At 35.4% G+C, this 20,151-nt stretch overlaps 1 protein-coding gene across 1 annotated transcript in view; it reads left to right on the top strand.

The window, feature by feature from the left end:
* Positions 1-6,787, top strand: part of LOC132152177 (protocadherin-9-like) — a 294,090-nt gene extending 287,303 nt beyond the window's left edge. Inside the window, exon 5 of the mRNA XM_059560943.1 lies at positions 4,585-6,787. Within this exon, the coding sequence (XP_059416926.1) occupies positions 4,585-4,955 (371 nt within the window). The 3' untranslated portion in view covers positions 4,956-6,787. The remainder of the gene's footprint in view (positions 1-4,584) is intronic.
* The last annotated feature ends 13,364 nt before the right edge of the window (positions 6,788-20,151 follow it).

The following is a 20,151-nucleotide window of genomic DNA, read 5'->3' as shown; positions in this document are numbered from 1 at the left end:
ACACCTGTATATTCCAATGTTCATAGAGACAAGAGCTCTTGTGGCGCTGTATTAATACAACAGAAATCTGGTACTAGCACCACAACCAGGACATAATACCGTTTCCTCAGTCTGATCAGAGGAGGTAGCAGTACTAATTAAACCATTTTGTCTCCATCTGGAAGACAGAAATGCTGAATGCCTACAGGAGCCTGAGAAATAAAAAGTGGGGAAAAAAATAACAAACTCTTTCAACATCACCATCATGTTGTAATAAACACATATGTCTCAATGCAAGGAGGCTGTTCTTTTCTTCAGTTATTTTATTTTCCCTTGATATCAGACAGAGTGACAGGACTCCCTTCGGGGATAAATATTTAAATTCACATGGAAATAGGACTGGCTTCTATAAATGGCACGAGTATACCTTGTGAAAAATTAAATAAAAACAGTGACAAAAATCTCTGAACAGTAGTGCACATAGTGGATTCATTATTATTTGTCGCGGATGTGATCGTTGCTGCATTATTCCACATTTTGATCACACATTATGGATGTAAATCAGACTGTGTGCCATTATTTGCATTGTGTTTACTCACACAAACATGTCAGAGTGATGGAAATATTGATTCTCTAGCAAGTATGTCGCTTTAGTCCTGATGAGAGATGAGGGCCGAATCTAACACTGCTTTTTGGGATGCAGAAACACCAAATGGCCCATGTTATTAGTCTGATAAAGAGAGGATTGGAGCTGTCTTGTTAGGAATAGATTATCTCCAGAGGAGGGTTTGTCATGGAGAATTGCTTCTTAAGAAATATTTCCTTTAAAAAACACTGGCACCGAGTACTTTTCATGATGTTTGGATGTATTCATGAATGTCTATATTCTTCTGTAGATGTATCGATATTAAGACAGGACCCACTGTTATAAAAGGAATAGTTCATCACCAACTGACTAGTGTCGCTAAAGTATATTCATAGACATTTACCTGAGAGTACTGACATTCGCTCTAGCTCTCCTTGGTGTGTTTATGAGAGTTCATGTGAGAAGTTTAAGAGAAAATAATTCAGATATTCACCAAGCACTTCACCAAACCATTCTGACTAGTGGCATTTCATTTGTAAATAATTTTGCACTCCAAGACATAAATAATACAAAAGATGCACTCTTGTCGGCACCTATAGAAATCAGCAGTGGATGAAGTACACAAATTAAGCACTTGAGCAGAGGTACAGATACTCTCCTCTCCACCAGTAAGCTGGTGTGTGGTGGGCGTTCTGGCACACTATGGCTGCCGTCGCATCATCCAGGTGGATGCTGCACACTGGTGGTGGATGAGGAGATACACCCTGACAATGTAAAGCACTTTGAGTGCTTAGAAAAGCACTATATACATGTAAGGAATTATTATTATTACCCGAGTATAACACTTCAGCAGAAGTACAAACATATTCTATTTTTTTATTGACTTAAGTATTACAAGTAAAAAGCACTGATCTATGAATGCTTATGCTTACACTTATATATATATATATATATAATATACAGTATATATATATATATATATATATAATATACAGTATATATATATATATATATATATATATATATAGTAGAAACTGATGTCACTGATGTGCAAATTGTAATGAATTCACAAATGCATTCAAGCATTTCATTCAGTGGCCTTACAAAGCTCACCCTTTTACAACATATATACTTCACAAACAGATGACAGTTGTGATCAAAGTATGATTTTCATTTACAATAATTAATCCTAAAATTTGGCTTTAGTAACTTCTCATGCCATGAGTCATGCTCAAGCTCTGAGGATCTCACGTTCTCTGCTAATTTTGATTCAGATTTGTGAATTTACTGAATGTTAACTGGAGACTCACTCAAGTCGCTGACTTGGGAACAGCTGCAATCTGATCAGTCCAATTTGAGCAATTTGTAAATCGATTTTATTTATTTTCGAATCAGCTGGAGTGGATGATTTATTCAGTTCAAAATAAAATAAACTGGTGAAAAGTAGTGGAGTAAAAACAAAAACATTATGCTTTGGAATGCACTGAAGTAAAAGATGATTTCATCAAAATAAATTTAATAAAAAAATAAAAACATAATAATAATTCTGATAAAGTACAGATACTTGAAAGATGTATTCAAATAGAGTAACAGAATAAAAATACTTTGTTACTGTTCACCACTGAATGAATCGAAGATCAGCTCAATTTATTTTGATTCCCATCCATACTCAAGAAAATCCAATTAAATGAAAATACAACAGCAACAACCATTGGGAATGCCGGCATGTCTTCTTAGGTTAGAAAAAGAACGAACCAATAAAAAAGCATTGTTTTGTGTTGGGTCTCGCTGTGTTCTTATTATGCTGATCATGCTATAAGTCATCAGTCCTTTGTCTCAATGTATTTTAAAGTGATGCCATAAATATATCTTGCTTCTGTGAGTCTTCCATTCCCTGTGGTAACTCTGGCAGTCGCTTACGCCTTATCACACCAATTATGTAGAGACATGGCGCTTTGGCTTTTTCCCCTCATCTTTTCCCTGTTTATTTATTCGTCGGCTCCATCCGGCTACATCATGTGGCTTTCTTTCATATACAGATCATACATTCTCGCAAACACAAATCATCGATTTCTGATCTTCCTCTATGGTGCGTTTTTAAAGGCCTTTGTTCATTGTTGGAAATGCTAGAAATGTTAGTTGTTATGGTGAAAATTAGAGGCAGGATTGAAACCCTAGTGCTCCAAACAGTATTGTATTACATGGAATGTATGAATAATAGATGCCTTGTGTCCGGGATCCACAGAGTGGTGTGAAAATGAAAGTGTGTTTTCAACAGAATCTTATTATATTACAGCATTATGAAAGTGTTTTGCCTGAATACAGGTGGTAACGACATGTTCAATGTGGTGTGTATTCGGGAAGCTTTTTGTTTGATTTCTGGTGTGACAGATGTGAGTAAAATAAGGAATGAAGGGATATTCAGTGTGTTGCTGAATCAGAGCTCTTCTGTGTAGAGGTGAGGTGCTTGAGTTAATCTCACACCACTTTATATTTAGCAATTCAAGCTACTTTCAAATCAACTTTAGGTCCAATTTTTAGCACTCAGCAGCTGGTTAGAAAATGTAGCTTTGTGAAAAGAGTTTAGAGACTTAAGGCTGATTTATAGTTCTGCGTCAGACCTATGACGTAGCCTTTACGCCGTAGGCTATGCATCAGTTTTCATTTATACTTTTGCGTTGTTCAGTGGCAGAGCTAGAGTTTTATACATGGGGTGGCCAGAGGGTGGCCAAGGCTAATTCATGAGGTCCATGACAGAAAATCAGTGTATAACTCCAACCGTGTATTAAAAAAGGGAATTATATAAATTAATACTTTTATTTAACAAATATGTTTATTATCAAAAGTGATGTTAAAGACATTTATTATGTCACGAAAGATTTCTATTTCAGATAAATGCTGCTCTTCTGAACTTTCTATTCATTAAAGAAACCTGAAACAATTCTACTCAGCTGTTATACAATGTTTGTCAACAAACACACTTATGAAACTGTGTTGCTGCCCCCGAATACAAACTGTATCCACTGTTTACATAATACTGGGTTCTTTAGGAAGCTGAACAAAGTTATCTTTCCCTTACAATGAAAAATACACTTCTTTGGAGACATTTTCCCAAGCAAGTCCCTTGCAGTGATGTCCGCCGAATGAAACTCGTTGATGGGTGCGATCCCACTCTCATTCTGGTTTATGCTTTGATGGGTGCGTTTTTCTGGGATAAATGCCCATATAAAGAGTTTCCCCTCGTCTACTTTATGGAGAGCCTCGATCTTAAAAAAAAAAGTAAAAAAATAAATAAATAAATTAAAAAAAAAAAAATTCTGGAATCCGGAAGTATGATTTTGGGAAAAGAAATACTCTTACGTCTCTTACGTCTTACGTCCAAATTGTTTTTTTTGTTTTTTTTTTTAAACTGTGTCCATGTATAAGAGTTCCCCTTTAAATGACTCCTTGTGGATTATATTCATTATCCTCTTGATCATATTTGACAATTCAGTTGAGCCGATGATACCACATCGATACCCATAGTGCACTTTGTGTTCTGATGTGGGTGGAATCTCAGTGTTATTTTTCACTGTATTCAAAATCAAATATAGGAATATTTATCTTTATTTAAGGTATTAAACAGCTACAAGCTTCCTGAGAGATCTGAAGTTTAAAGTCACATACATTATTTTAGTATTTATTTTTAATGATTACAACCAATTAATTTCCTCTAATGCAGTCTGTTCTGGGTTGGTTGGGAAAATGTAAAAATAAATGCATTCCGGCACATAACATATAATAATAATAATAATAATAATAATAATAATAATAATAATAATAATAATAATAATAATAATAAAAATAAAAATAATAATAATAATTCAAGATTTATTGCCATATTATGGACTTTATTCAAAAAAAATAAATATGTGTGTGATGTGTCCATCGCATTCAGCTTTTTATGTCACTCTATGGTCTATGCTTTGGTTATGACCTTGGCAGACAATTCTAAGTCATTTTGCTCTCTGTTTCCCCAGATGGACCTTTAGGACCAAGAGGCTTAGTAGAGGCCACAGAGATGTGCACCCAGGAGTGTCTGGTGTTAGGCCACTCCGACAACTGTTGGATGCCGCCAAGCCTGAGCTCGTACCCTTCGCCCAAGTCCCCCATTTCCTCTTTCAGCAACCAAAAGGAGTGGGCTAAAGAAAGACTGCTGAATGGGCACACCCTGACCCGCAGCTGGAAAGGTGAGCGCGGAAGCCAGGAGCAGTTTGGGGACAGGAAGACCTTCGGGAGCTCGGGCGGACATTTTGTCAGCGGCGGTCACATGACCGACATACCATTGGCCAGCTTGAAATCTTACCAGCCCATCTCCGGCACCGACAGTTCTAAAGAACAGCAGCTTTAAGAGTTTTTTTTTTTTTTTTTTTGAAGGGGGTGGGGGTTGTTCTGTGTCCGTCTTCTCTCTTAGATCATCCCAGCAACTTTTGAGAGCTTTAGTCCATTCCTCTTTTTTCCTTCTTTTCTTAGATCGAAGCTAATGTGGTGTGATAGTTACATGTATGGAGTAGACCTTAGACTTTATCCCTTATGCAGGACAGTATACTATGCGAATCCAGTTCGTCGACATCCCGTATCTCATGCAAACCAATAACTGCCCTTAAACTCCCATGGTTTGCTGCAAATTCACATTAAAAGGAATCATTGTATACTTCGTCTTGAACAGAGACTGCAAACAAACATTCAAGAGGAACAAAACAAAACAGGGCTGTGCTTTATGTATCACGGTTATATATAAAAAAATAATAATTGTAACCGCTGACCAATATATACAAATATTGTGGCGTGGTTGTTTTTGAGCTGTTTTGGGACTATGTTAATCTACACCATCTGAGAAAATGGAATTTACAAATCGAGAAAGCATTGTGCTAATAACACTGTTAGTGGAAACCGTTTAGTCTGTCATCGTTGAAGTGTTTGTAAATAGGACTTAATACTAACTGATTTTATGTACTTGTAATAATCTCATGGAATTGATCAATGAACATGACAGCTGTCTTTTATCATTCATTGTACAGGACACGTTATTTTTATCAGCCTTTTGTCATTAACATTATTGTCTTTTGGAACAGTCCACATTCTGGATCTGTAAAGCAAACACACACACACACACGCAAATATGCACCCACAACCCCTCTGGCAGAGAATTAACGAACGAATTTCAGATGATAATGTCAGTCGGTCATGACATTGTACAATTGCCCCGTTTTTTGCATTTACTGAGTTCATGAACCTGGCAAACTTATTTTTTCAAAGCTATTTTGTATTATTGGTGTAAATGCTCAATTTCTACTTACTGAAATGGAAAGCTTGATGTCTTTTCCTCAAAAAAGAAGAACCATGTTATAATTCAACAGCAATATGTTTGTAAATTCTTGACATCTAATTTCAAATGTCATTCTTGTACGTTTAATTAAATTTGTGCTTTAATTGAGAGTAATGTTTGCAAACTTTGAGAACCAAGTACCTTTTTTTTCTTTCATAATATTTTGTGTATGCCCACAATTTTTGACATGCAAGATAAGTGTGTAGTTTTCATATCTATAAATTCATGACATATGCTACGTATTGTACCGATCTACAGGTTTTACGAAAACAATCGCAGCAGCCCCTTATCTCTGAATGCCAAACCCAGTAAATGTATGTCAGGCGCCAGTCATTCCACAGTAACAAATAAATAAAGAAAAAATACACTCAAAATGTAGGGGGTATTAAAAGACAGATAAACAATGAACAGAACATGATCAAAAGAGCATGTGAAGAGATTTGGGTTTGATTTATGTTTTTCCTTTAAATGTTTGGATCGTTCGTTTTCCGTTTTTTGTCACATGGCATGGCAGCCAATTCAGACAATGAATCTGCATGCTTAACAAGACGAAATAGCTTTAAAATCACTTAGTTTCACCTTCTTTTCATTCAGCTGATGATTATTGTTTTGTGACACAGTGAGGTCTTTCATTTTGTATAGCACCTTTATGTTGGATCACAATATTTAAAGTACAAAAAAAGGGTATTAAAAAAAAAAAAAAAAACTTTTGAAATTAGACAAGAGTGGTGTGAGTTGCTTTCAGCAGTATGTTTATTGGTTGTGGGGACGTTTGCCATAATTGATATTTAAACAGTTACTCATTGTTACTGCTCTACACGTATACCGCTACTGCAATAAATGTTTTAAATTCATGCATGTTTGTGCCTTCTTTTGTTACTCACTGGTACCTCGTCTTCAAATGCCACATTTATTTTATGGAAATATTTTACAATAGCTTAATCCACCATGTATATATGGTCATCAAGCAATAATATTGCACAGTGGCTGATCATTTAGAATTCAGGAGATTTAATTGAAGTATCAACATCCATCTCAGATACTTGAATCAACAAACAGAACTAACACATATTGCTACAAGTGTGACTGCATCATATAATAATTATTAATTATTAATAATATTTATAATGTTCATCGTCTGGCTGACAACGTCTTGTATTATTTTTTTCTAAAAATCATGTCATACGTGCACAAACTGACAGTCACCATTTATAAGCTATTACTAAATATTGTAGAAACATACAGTAATTTTCTGTAAAGTTGCTTTGTAACGATTTGTATTGTAAAAAGCGCTATACAAATAAATTTGAATTGAACTGAATTGAATGCTTCTGTAGGAAAAGTATAAATGGCCAGAAAAGAGAAAATGTAAAAAAAAAAAAAAAACGTACTGTCAGAACATATAAAGCTTTTCATTAGTATTTGAATATTCGAGTTTATATTAAATTCTTGAACTTTTGAGTATATATTGTACTTGGAGGGAATACTCAAATACTATGAGCATACTCTCTCTCTCTCTCTCTCTCTCTCTCTCTCTCTCATGTGAAACATACGTTGGCCGAGAAAGCTGAACATGCTGCAACTTAAGAAAACGCATGCAAATTGAAAAAAACATCAGCAAATGAAGAAAACATCTTCATCAGTTTGACAACACAAGTGTTGTAAATCATCACAACACATGCATATAACGAAACGCGCTGCAAATGCTTCACAACACATGCATATAACGAAACGCGTTATAATTTGGTAATTCACTCACATTTTATTTTAATGTACAATTTTCACTATTAAATAACCATTGTCTATGACTTTTTCGGCTAAATAAACTTCTAATTTGATGCTTATTAATAGTTAGGTAGTTGTTAAGTTTAGGTATTGGCTATTTAGCATTAGGGATGTAGCATATGGTCATGTAGAATATGTGGTTTGTAAGTACAAATAAACAGGCATTATGTTAATAACAGGCATGCTAATGAGCAACTAGTTTTGAGAATTGGTCCCTAAATTAAAGTGTTACCTTTTTGATAAGAAGAATAAGAATAAAGCATTAATATGCCCTTTATAAGTACAAATAAACAGTCAATATGCTAGCATTATGCCATAAGAATTGGTACATATAAAATAAAGTGTTACTGTTTATTCATTTTCGAATTAAAATAAGCATTAAACTTTATATAAATTTTTCATTGATAGTTTATCTAATACATTAACTTATACTAATAAACTGAACCATGTTGTAAAGTGTTATCATTTTTTTTTTCTACACAGGGGTATGTGGAATGTGAGATATCTGCGGCTGTTTCTTCCTACACAGATTCCATGTGGTTCTGGTCATTACAAACAAAATACTAGCAAACACTTTGTGACTTTGGTTTCCAGTGACTACTATTCAGAAGACAGATCACAAGTTGGTGTGGGCCGAGCACATTGTGGCGTTCTCATTTAGCTTTCTCTCCTCGTTCACTCTTTCACCATGTTTTTCGGTGGTGGCATTTTGCCCAAGCCGTCAATAGAGTTTTTGTTTACAATGTCTGGTGCTTGTGCTTTGGCTCCAAGGCAAATTGCTAGGAAGTGAATTTAGCATGAAACTGATGCCCAGTAATGAAGGCCAAGCATACAGGCGAGCAGTTGGAGTAATTATATTTATTTTGCTCTCCCCCCTTCACTTCTTTCTCTCTCTGGTTTCTCCTCCTTCTGTTGATATGTTTATCTAGCCTCCCCCAGTGGACCTGCTTAAATTCGTATTCTCCAAACTAGCTATCGACTTGGGCTAGAATAGCTTCTGAAAAGCTTCAAAGCTAATTGCCTTGGAAGTGCAAGGGGAAGCAAATTACTGTCACACCACAAGAAGTAAAAGAAACGTTCCCATTTGCCATTCACATGGCTTTCTGAGAACAATTTCTGATGTGCACTAGGCCTCCGCTGGGCCGATGAGCAGCCCAACTGAGATTTGGTCAGAGAAAGTGTGAAATTTGCCAAATTTTCCTTAGTGCTGATTGGACGAGGCAGAGAAATGGAACAAATCTGTCTTGAAATTGTGTGTAATATTAATAGGGCAGAAAGTAATGAGCAGGTTCATGTCTTTTTGTGGAACAGGAACGGAAGATGTGTTCATTGGTTTGTGTGGATTCATACTGTTGTCGAAGATACGATACCAATAGGAGCAGTGTTGGGGAGTAACTAGTTACATGTAACGGCGTTATGTAATTTAATTACAAAATTATTGTAACTGTAATTAGTTACAGTTACTAAGAAAAAATGAGTAATTAAATTACAGTTACTTATGAAATTTTGAACGATTACAAAGTGGATTACATTTGAATATTTACACACATCCACATACAGATTTAACTGATTTATTTCCCAAATTGCACTGACTATTCTGAGACATACCGCCCTAATAATTTCCGGGATGCGGAAACACAGTCATAGAATCCAGTCATAAAAACGGAATGCCTAACGCGGACGGAATATGCCACATTTTGGATGACTAAATCAAAAGTAGGTCAGTACACTTGAATCAAAACATGACATGGACTAGTGTCTGTGAATATTAAGCCCCAAAAATGCAATATACGACTCCTGCACGTTCTGCGTGTCTGTGGAAATCAGGCGCGGACTGGACACCGGGAGAACCGGGACAATTCCCTGTGGCCTGGCAGCCGATTTTGCCCGCTATTTTAATATCATTATTTTATAATTGCCTGCCGAATGTACTAAAGCGATCATTTGCGAATCCGCCATTTGATAATTAAATATCTAATAAATCATGAAGTGTTAGTCATGACTCGCGCGCTCTCCGCGCCTCCGCCAAACGGTTTGGATCAGACTCCGAGTAATCAATGCGAGAGAGAGAGAGAGAGAGAGAGAGAGAGGCAGATAGAAAGAGAGAGAGAGAGAGAGAGAGAGAGAGAGAGAGAGAGAGAGAGAGAGAGAGAGAGAGAGAGAGAGAGAGAGTGGACTGTGGAAGCGCACAGCTGGAGCAGAGAAGCAGAACTCCTGTTCAGGGTTTCAGGTCAGTTTCATCTGTAAAGATGCTTTTTTGTCTTTGTTTTTTTATTTATTTAATCAAGCAGCAGCACGTTGCTCATCAGTCATCACTCAAAATAGGCTACTATATAAAGGACATCATTATTATCTGTTGTAATGTTACAGTAGTAATTTAACTGAAAAACAATCAGATTTTTTTATAGGTTTAGTGGGAGCTACGGACAGACAACAACACAAGCCTTACGAAAATTAACGTTTTAATATATTACTATAAATCCAGAGAAAATAGTTACTATTGTTTAACTGTGGTAACCAAAAATTTAAAATGATTTTACAAATTGAGTTATTTAAAAATAAATACAAATCCATTTGCAAAAAACAAAACAAAACAAGGTTATTGTATATAGGCTAAAAAAAGCATGGTCAATTTTTGTAAGGGAAAAACATGACTTGTGTACAGTATCAGGATTTTTCTATAAAGATATTGTAGTATTGTAGAGTATTGTATTGTAAAGTATAGTTTTGTTCAATCTTGAGTATTAAAGTCATGAGAGAGATGGATAACAGGGCAAAATAAAGAGACTGAAGAGAAAAATGGAAGTGAAGGTGCAGTTCAGGAGAGAACTTTTAATTATTTTGCATGTCCCCAAATTAAAGATTTAAACCTTTTTTTTATCTCAGGTCCATACCAAAAATAGTTTTGTCCATGAATTTGTTTGTATGAGTTTGAATTTTCCAGTCTGAATTTTTTTCCCAGTCTGCCCCTCCTGTAAATTAATGGCAAAGACATGGTTTCATTTACTACACATAGGCCTACTGAAGCTCGCAGTGTTTTCAACCTCTGCCATCTCAATATATGAGTACACGAACACATAAACATTATTTCTAGAACTGTTCTGTGTCACTTCATGTGCATTTTACTTATTTTGAGAAAACTATCATCATATCATATACAAAGAGACAGCAGTTTAAAAAAAACACCAATGTTTCAGGAGTTTATTACACAGAATACGACACATGCTTATTAGATAACTGTATTTAAGTTGATGAATATGCTTTTATTTATTATTCTTTAATTTTCACAAATTTAGAAAAGTAATCAAAAAGTACTCAAAAGTAATTAGTTACATTACTTTAATAAAGTAATTGAAAAAGTTACACTACTATTACATTTTAAACAGGGTAACTTGTAATCTGTAACCTATTACATTTCCAAAGTAACCTTCCCAACACTGAATAGGAGTAGTTCAAGGGAAAATTAAAAATCTGTCATTTTGAAATTCCTCATGCGGTTACAAACCCTGTATGATTTTCTTTCTTCCATTGGATTTACACAGAAGGTTCATGCTACACTTTTCCATAGATTTGAAGAATATTGTGACTCGGGGCTTTCAAGCTCATAAAAGGACAAAAGCTACTGTAAAGCAGTCACATATCATGTATTTAATTTTCATGTATTTTTATTCCTGCTTGACATATACAGTACACTAGACTACCATTTAAAGTCTAAAGTCATTATTTCATTCATTCACTCATTTAGAAATTAATACTTAGTGAGAAGGCATTAAACTGGTGACAAGAGTAAGTAAATTAAATTAAATTTAAAATTAAGTTTATGCATTTAGCAGACACTTTTAACCAAAGTACTTACAGTGCATTCAAGCTAACAGTTTTTTTATACCTTACATGTGTTCCCTAAGAATCAAACAGACAACCTTGCACTGCTAACACAATGCTCTACCACTTGAGCCACAGGAACACTGTAAGTAAGTTCTGTTTGAACATTTATCAAATAATTATTTTGCCATCACATAAATAATGTGACATTTTAAAATGTAAAATATATATATATAAACACACACACACACACACACACACACACACACACTTTATTACACCTGTTCAATTGCTTGGAGACACAAATTGCTAACCAGACAATCACATGGCAGCAATTCAATGCATTTAGACATCTAGATGTGGTGAAGACGACTTGCTGGAGTTCAAAAAAAGATGAAGAAATCAGAAGAAAGATGATTTAAGTGACTTTGAACATAGAATGTTTACTGGTGCCAGACGGTTGGTCTGAGTATTTCAGTATATACTGCTGATCTGCTGGAATTTCCACACACAACCATCTCTAGGGTTTACAGAGAACGGTCCAAAAAAGAGCAAATATCCAGTGAGTGGCAGTAGTGTGGACGAAAATGCCTTGTTGATGTCAGAGGTAAGAGGAGAATGGGCAAACTGGTTAGAGCTGATAGAAAGGCAACATTAACTCAAATAACCACTCTATACAACCAAGGTATGCATAATACCATCTTTGAACGCAGAACACGTCGAACCCTGAAGCAGATGGGCTACAGCAGCAGAAGCCCACTATGAACAGGAAACGGAGGCTACAATTCACACTGGTTCACCAAAATTGTACAATAGAAGATTGAAAAATGTTGCCTGGTCCAATGAGCCTCGATTTCGGACTCATCTCAGACTGGTTTCTTGAGCATGACAATGAGTTCACTTTACTCAAATGACCTCCACAGTCACCAGATCTCAATCAAGTAGAGCACCTTTGGAACATGGTGGAATGGGAGATTTGCCTCATGGATGTAAAGCCGGCAAATCTGCAGCAACTGTGTGATGCTATCATGTCAATATGGACTAAAATCTCTCTGAGGAATGTTTCCAACACCTTGTTGAATCTATGCCACGAAGAATTAAGGTAGTTCTGAAGGCAAAATGGGCTCCAACCCGCTACTAGCAAGGTGTAACCAATAAAGTGGCAAGTGAGTGTATATATACAATAAAATTACAAATTCAACACTTTTGTTTTTGCCCCCATTTTTCATGACTTTTTTCTGTGTACACAAAAGGCCTATTTATCCCAAATATTGGTTACAAATCTGTCTAAATCTGTGTTAGTGAGCACTTCTCCTTTGCTGAGAAAATTCATCCACCTCACAGATGTGGCATATCAAGATGCTGATTAGACAGCATGATTATTCAACAGGTGTGTGTTAGGCTGGACACAATAAAAGGCCACCCTAAAATGTGCAGTTTTACTGTATTATTGGTGGGGTCCGGGGGTGGGGGGTTTAGGGAACCAGTCAGTTTTTTGATTGTGGCCTGTGGAATGTTGGTCGCTGCTCTGTATCTTGCTCTCTCATTGGCTGTCGGTCATTGCCGATGTAGTTTTCAGTCAGAACACTTTTCAGACAGCATGATTTTGAATCGCCGACAGGTCCAGATATTTAGCATGCCAAATATCTCACAGGCATCGGCGACTCATCTGCAATTCTCTCAGATCGCGTCTTTGCTCATTCACACACTCGTTCACTTGAGTGAACGAGCTCAGATTTGCCTGTGATTTCAGGCATTTGTCGGCGATTTCTCAAAACATGTCGGCAAGCCAAAAACTGGGCTAAAATCGTGCAGTCTGAACGTGGCTTTACACAAATTTAGAAAGATTTGTGAACAATATCTAAGAGAAATTGATATTTGGAGGCTGAGACGCTGGAGGTGGATACCCAGGTGAAGCCAAGCAGAAGGAAAGCCAGGGTGACACCAGAGTTTCTGAGGGCTAAGGTGGAACTGACGGCTCTTACAAACGAGAAGCGGGGTGGGGATGGGACCCGGGAGACCATTGTGGAGCTGCTACGATTGAGGACAACGCTGTACAGATGGAGGGACAGAATTGTGAGGTAAATAGTCACAATTACCATTGTTATGCTTATTCAGTGGCAGAATTAAGCTTCCATAGATTCAGTCATCAATTTGTGTGTGTGTGTTTTCAACACAATTTTTTTTTTCTTTCAGAAATTCATGCTAAGTAACATGCAACAAATAAATGCATTGATAAATTAAGCAGGGGTTGCACTTTGGTGAGGGGTAGACTCAGCTCACAGATGTTTGTACTCTTAGAGTCAATGATTCATGCATTTGCTTAGTGATTTACAATATAAGTTCACGTTCGTCGTCTGTGATCTTTATTCATGCTTTCCAGGGGCTTTTTTGTAGTTTGTGTACAAGGGCATAGATGTATTTACTCTCATTCACACATTCTTAATTGCCTATTTACCTGTTTCCCACTTAAGGCCACTTATTCCTTTACAAGTTTAATGAAATGATTATTCAGCCTTATGGTAGTCATAAATAAAATCCTTAACCTTAATATGTAATCTACACCAGTGCACCAATTCAAATCTGAGTGTAACTAATGGGACTAATTAACACAATATGTAGTGTAGCCTGAACAGAGGATTTCTGCACAAAACAGTCTTCTGGGATGTGCATGTTTACAGATCTGACAAACTGATTCAGACTAGGATGCAAAATTCTTTTAAAAATAAATAATAAATAACAATAAAATTAAAAAGAAGAAGAAGCATTCATAAGTCCACTAGACCCCCAGCTACATAATATGCTTATTAATTAATTTATTTAACTTCAGATAGATATAAATTTGTTGTCTGAGATATGCTATTTTACAGTCTATCAGCAGTTACTGAAGCTCTAAAGCTTGTTTGTTTCACATCTTTAATCTTGCATAACAAGTCAAATCCAAGTTGAATGCATATCAAATTAAATATAATATAAATACAAATATAATATCGTTACAAATAAAACACAATATAGTAAAAAAAAAACAAAAAAAAAAAACAACTATAGTTGAGGTCAGATTGTGTTAGTATTTTAAATATTTTAGACAATATTTTCAAGAAAGGTTTTAAATTATGTCCATCGATCACTGTATGATGCTATGTGGTGAGAATATGTTAGTTAATTCTCAGAAGATATGTCAAATCATATTCTTTATCCTGTCTGAGCCGTAAAGTCTCGTTTAGTTGTTTTATGCATGACTGTGTTTAACAGTGGCTAGATGCCGAGCTTGTCAAGAGTGGTAATTAACAGCACAGGGTAAAATCACCTGCAGTGTTTCCCGCTTTTTAAGACACATTGAGTCCAACAGACAGCATGTATAACCAGAGTGGAGAGGAACCATCATTAACAAGAGATGTTGCATTGTGTGTGTGTGTGTGTGTGTGTGTGTGTGTCTGTGTGTGTGTGTGTTTCACAAAGGAAGATAAATTAAGAGAGAGAGAGAGAAAGAGATCAGTTTATTAACATTCAGAAAGCTTCAACACCATGACCCTGAAAAAAATAAAACTAAAATAATAATCAAGACAACTGTGAAAATCCATAATATAACAAGGCATACATTATTTTTACAGTTTGTTTTTAAATAGAAAGTAAAGTGGAATTACTATCTTACTGGAGTCTTCAATGTCACATGATCCTTCAAAAATCATTTTAATATGCTGATTGTTATTCAAAATACTCTTATTATTGTCAGTTTTGAAAACAGTGGTGCTGCTTAATATATCTGTCATGAGTTGAAAGATCAAAAGAACAGCATTTAATTGCAATTTTATAGGTGTCTTTATTGTCACATTTGATCAATTTAATGCATGCTTGAGGAATAAAAGATTTGATTACTTAGCAAAATCTTGCTGACAAACTTTTAGACTAGTTACTCACAACTGTGTTCATAGTAAACCTTTTTTTTTTTTTTTTTCAAAAGATAAAGGAAAATTAAATTCCTTACAAAACATATCCTTTTATCCACGTTGCTCTTTTGAGCATTAGGCCTACACTGTAGTGTAAGGCCATATCGGTTTAACCTGTTTCCATCTCTCTCTTTCACACGCAAATGCAGAGGTGGAAATAATTACATTTACTCGCGTTACTGTAATTGAGTAGCTTTTTTGTGTACTTCTACTTTTTAAAGTAGTTTTAAGATCTCTAATTTTACTTTTATTTAAGTATATTTTGTTAGAAGTATTGTACGTCACTATATTTCAAAACACATTAATAACTGAGTAAAAAAAATAAATAAATAATAAAATTCGCTCCCTGGAAACTACTTAAGTAAATAATGGGCAGGAGAGCAAACGTGCACTAAAACCACAAGAAAGATGCAGACGGACGAGACAGGTGTTATGGTGCAGACCCAGTTGAAAATGAAACCCCCTTCGTATTCTGCTGAAGTTAAAGTCAAAGGAAATAAAGTGAAGCCCTGGCCATATTTAAGCTCTATTATGCAGTGTAAGTTGCGTTTGCCTAGAAAGACCAAGCAGTTTATAAAATCTCGAAATCAACCCTTTGCAAGCATGTAGAGGTAAGGTAAATACTTGCATTGTTGCACTGGTGGTTAAAATTAAGCTTTGACAGTTTAGCAAAAGGTTTTTTTCCGAATTAGCCAAAAAGACAGTGGTGCAGGGTGTGTGATATATATCGTCTGTGATAATATTGTAATTGCTATTGTTAATTATGTGCGATTTGACATTATCAGTAATTTGCCAAAAAACCTAACAAAACTCCTGCAGTGCCGTGAAGTCTAGTAGATTAGACTAGTGCATGCACATTTACAGTGCGTTCTTTTACTGCGTGATTCAGTTTGTTAAAATGCATTTAGAATGATCACAAAATTGAAGATATAGTAGCAGAAAATTTATATATTTACATAATTTCACATAGTAAACCAATATCACATGAAGAGTGACATTTTTTCCTTCAAAAGTCAGCATGATTACATACAGATTATTATTATTATTTTTACAGCAGTTCATAAACAAGAAGTTAATAAGAGACTTGCCACCATAGCACAGTTTTGCCTCTCTCCGCAACGACGGTGTTTCGTTCCTGAATGAATCACCAGTTTATATGATTCGGTTCAATCGCAATGACTCACTTATTAACAGTGACTTTCTGAGTTTCTGACTTTCTTTAATTCACATTTAAAGTATCTTCTGATTTTATTATTATTATTATTATTATTATTATTATTATTATTATTACAATACAAATGAGTATTTAACATTTTATGTCTTATCAACACATTATTTCTGCATTTGTAATTCCAGGTTAATTGCATTCATGTCCTGCATTAAACAGTGGGTAAATATATCGAAATCCCACTTCCGATGAAGCTTCTGTGTTTCCTCTGCATTTAATTTTTTTTTAATTTTTTAATTTTTTATTGTTTTATAACTGATTCTTTTAATTAAAAACAACTGCTTTGAGATTTATAGGCCTATAGGGGTGTCAAACAAAAAGTTCTTGGAGGGCCACACCCCTGCAGATTTTATTTCCAACCCTGCTCCAACACACATGTAGTTTTCAAATAAGCCTGAATGATTAGATTAGCTGGATCAGGTGTGTTTAATTATCGCTCTTGTCCTATCCCATTTTTGCCTCCCTCTCACTGTTAAAATGTAACTTAAGTAATTGTTACTCTGAGTAAATTTTAAATGAGATACTTTTTTACTTTTACTTGAGTAGATTTTTAGACTGGTACTTTTACTTGTACTTAAATAAAATGTAATTAATGTAATTGTACTTTTACTTGCATAGAATATAGTCGTACTCTTTCCACCTCTGCACAAATGCATACGCAAAACATTAATACAGTACCAATTTGTGTAAAAGTAGGGATCTGAGAATGAAGTAAAGCATTACAGACAATCATCTTTTTTATTTCCACAGGGGAGCGTGTTTGATTTTCTTGAGCAGCTACAGTTCGTCCTGCAAAGCCTCTGAGCTATGTGCAAATACACGCTAAAATGACTCTCAACCTAAAACAGCTGCTCTCATTAGTTATTTTTCACATCTTCTCTCTTTTTCAAACCATCTTTAAAGGTCCACAGCTAGTTGTAATCCAGATGTGTTACAACCAAAATCTAGTGCAAAGTGTCAGCTCCAGTTTCAGGTTAAATTAGAATTTGAGCATAATTGTGCCTCAAAAAAGTGTCTGAAAACCTATTGAGCTGCCAAGCTAAAAACAGCATTTCTGGGTACCATAGGTGCATAGGAGGATATTGACTCAGATGCCATTCAAACACAATCACAGATACATGCCATTGCATTCACACACCTTGTTTTAGGATGCAGAGACTTCCCATTACCAGACAGAAGGAGGCAGCTGGGACAGGTTAACCCATGAGATCTCTGGAGGTCAACTGATCAGCAGGGTCAATAATGGCCTGAAACAACTTCAAATTGCCACTGGACATTTACCCTCTCTCTGTTTCTGTTTTTTTTTTTCTAATTTTTGTCTGTTTTCACAGATGAAAATGTAACAAATAAAGAGCAAATCAACCCCGCAGGAGAATGGAGGTCTATCTTTCATTTTCAGATGTCAAAAAGCATGTACACAATTCTCAAAAGCGAGTCAGTGAAGGTTGTGCTAGCATGATGAATATTCAATGCAAGGCCATCAGTAATTAAATTAGTGTAAAAAGGCATTTACAGAAATAAAAAAGCCAACTGTTTTCATGGTTTCTTTTTTTTTTTTTTTGTCATGTCAAGTAAACGTATTGGATAAACTTAAAATGTTAAGTTGCTGTGAAGATCTGTCATCATTATACATATAATTAATTTAGATCAAGAAGGCAAATGAGACTGAGCTATAAAAAATTATTTCAGTATAGGCCTATATATAATAATAATAATAAAAATGAAACTTTAAAACAGTGTTTATATAATTCTATAGATGTGCTAATTTATTAAGATTTTAATATGTAAATGACCAGTTATGAATGACTAACCTCTTTGCAAGTAAAATTAGCAAGAGTTTCTTCTGGTTTGAGTTGATTAATTGTTAATAGCATGCATGACCAGTGTTGGGGAGTAACTAGTTACATGTAACGGCGTTACGTAATTTAATTACAAAATAAATGTAACAGTAATCAGTTACAGTTACTAAGAAAAAATGAGTAATTAAATTACAGTTACTTATGAAAATTGTAACGATTACAAAGAGGATTACATTTGAATATTTACACACATCCACATACAGCTTATACTTTCCCAAATTGCACTAAGACATATGGCCCATAATCTCAGAGACGCGGAAAACACATTCGTAGAATCCAGTCATAAAAATGGAATTCAGCCTATAATGACGCAATATGCCACATTTTGGACGAATAAATCAAAAGTAGGTCAGTACACTTGAATCAAAACCCGATATGGACTGATGTCTGTGAATATTAAGCCGCAAAAAGACTGAATATGAATCCTGCACGTTCTGCGTGTCTGTGGAAATCAGGCGCTGACTGGACATTGGGAGAACCGGGACTATTCCCGGTGGCCTGGCAGACGATTTGGCCCTCTACTTTAATATTGTTATTGTATAATTGCAGGCCGAATATACTAAAGCGATTATTTCCGAATCCGCCATTCGATAATTAAATCTCTAATAAATCATGAATTGGTTAGTCGTGACTGGCAATGGTTGGGCTCGCGCGCTCTCCGCGCCTCCGCCGAACGGTTTGGATCAGACTCCAAGTAATCAATGCGAGAGAGAGACCGGAGTGAACTGTGTAAGCACACAGCTGGAGAAGAGAAGCGACACTTCTGTTCAGGGTTTCAGGTGCAGGTCAGTTTCATCTGTAAATATGCTAATGTAGTTTTGTCTTTGTTTACTTAGTCAAGCAGCAGCAGCACATTGCTCGCAATCACTCAAAATACTGTATAAACGACAAAAAACAAAATTGCACTTACAAAACATGGTAAAAGTCAAATAAAAATCTTCAGTATTAAAGTCATGAGAGAGATGGATGGATAATGGAAGTGAAGGTGCAGTTCAGGAGAGAACTCTTAATTACGTTGCAAGTCCCCCAACCTAAGGATTCAAATCTTTTTGATGTCAGGTCCAAAAAAAAAAAAATAGGGTTGTCCATGTTTCAGAATGGGTTGTGGGTGTATGAGTGTGAGATTCTTCATGAGCATTTTTTACTTATTTTGAGAAACTATCATCATATCATATACAAAGAGACAGCAGTGTTTCAAAAAGACACCAATGTTTCAGGAGTTTAGTACACAAAATAGTACACATGCTTATTAGATAACCGTATTTGAGTTGATGTATATGCTTTTATTTTTTTATTAACTATTTTTCTCCAAACCATTGTTAGATGCAGTTAGATGCCTGTAGTTATGCAAAGATTTGGTTTCAAAAACAGTATCTATAAACTATTTATTTTGATTTTAAATCTGCTTTGAACTTCAGATCAATCTCTAAGTAAAGTCCGATTGTGTGGTGGATGTGTTCAAATGTGATCATCTTAATTCAGGTGATGAAGGATGGTGAAAGTCTGACAGTATTGAGCACTACTGTAAGGTTAAACCTGCATGGTGTAAAATGGTTGAAGATGATTAACAGTTGCAA

This window comes from Carassius carassius, chromosome 10 (assembly GCF_963082965.1).
Source record: "Carassius carassius chromosome 10, fCarCar2.1, whole genome shotgun sequence".
NCBI classification, from domain to species: Eukaryota; Metazoa; Chordata; class Actinopteri; order Cypriniformes; family Cyprinidae; genus Carassius; species Carassius carassius.
The sequence above is the reverse complement of the archived record's forward strand: the minus strand, read 5'-3'. Positions and strand labels throughout refer to the sequence as shown.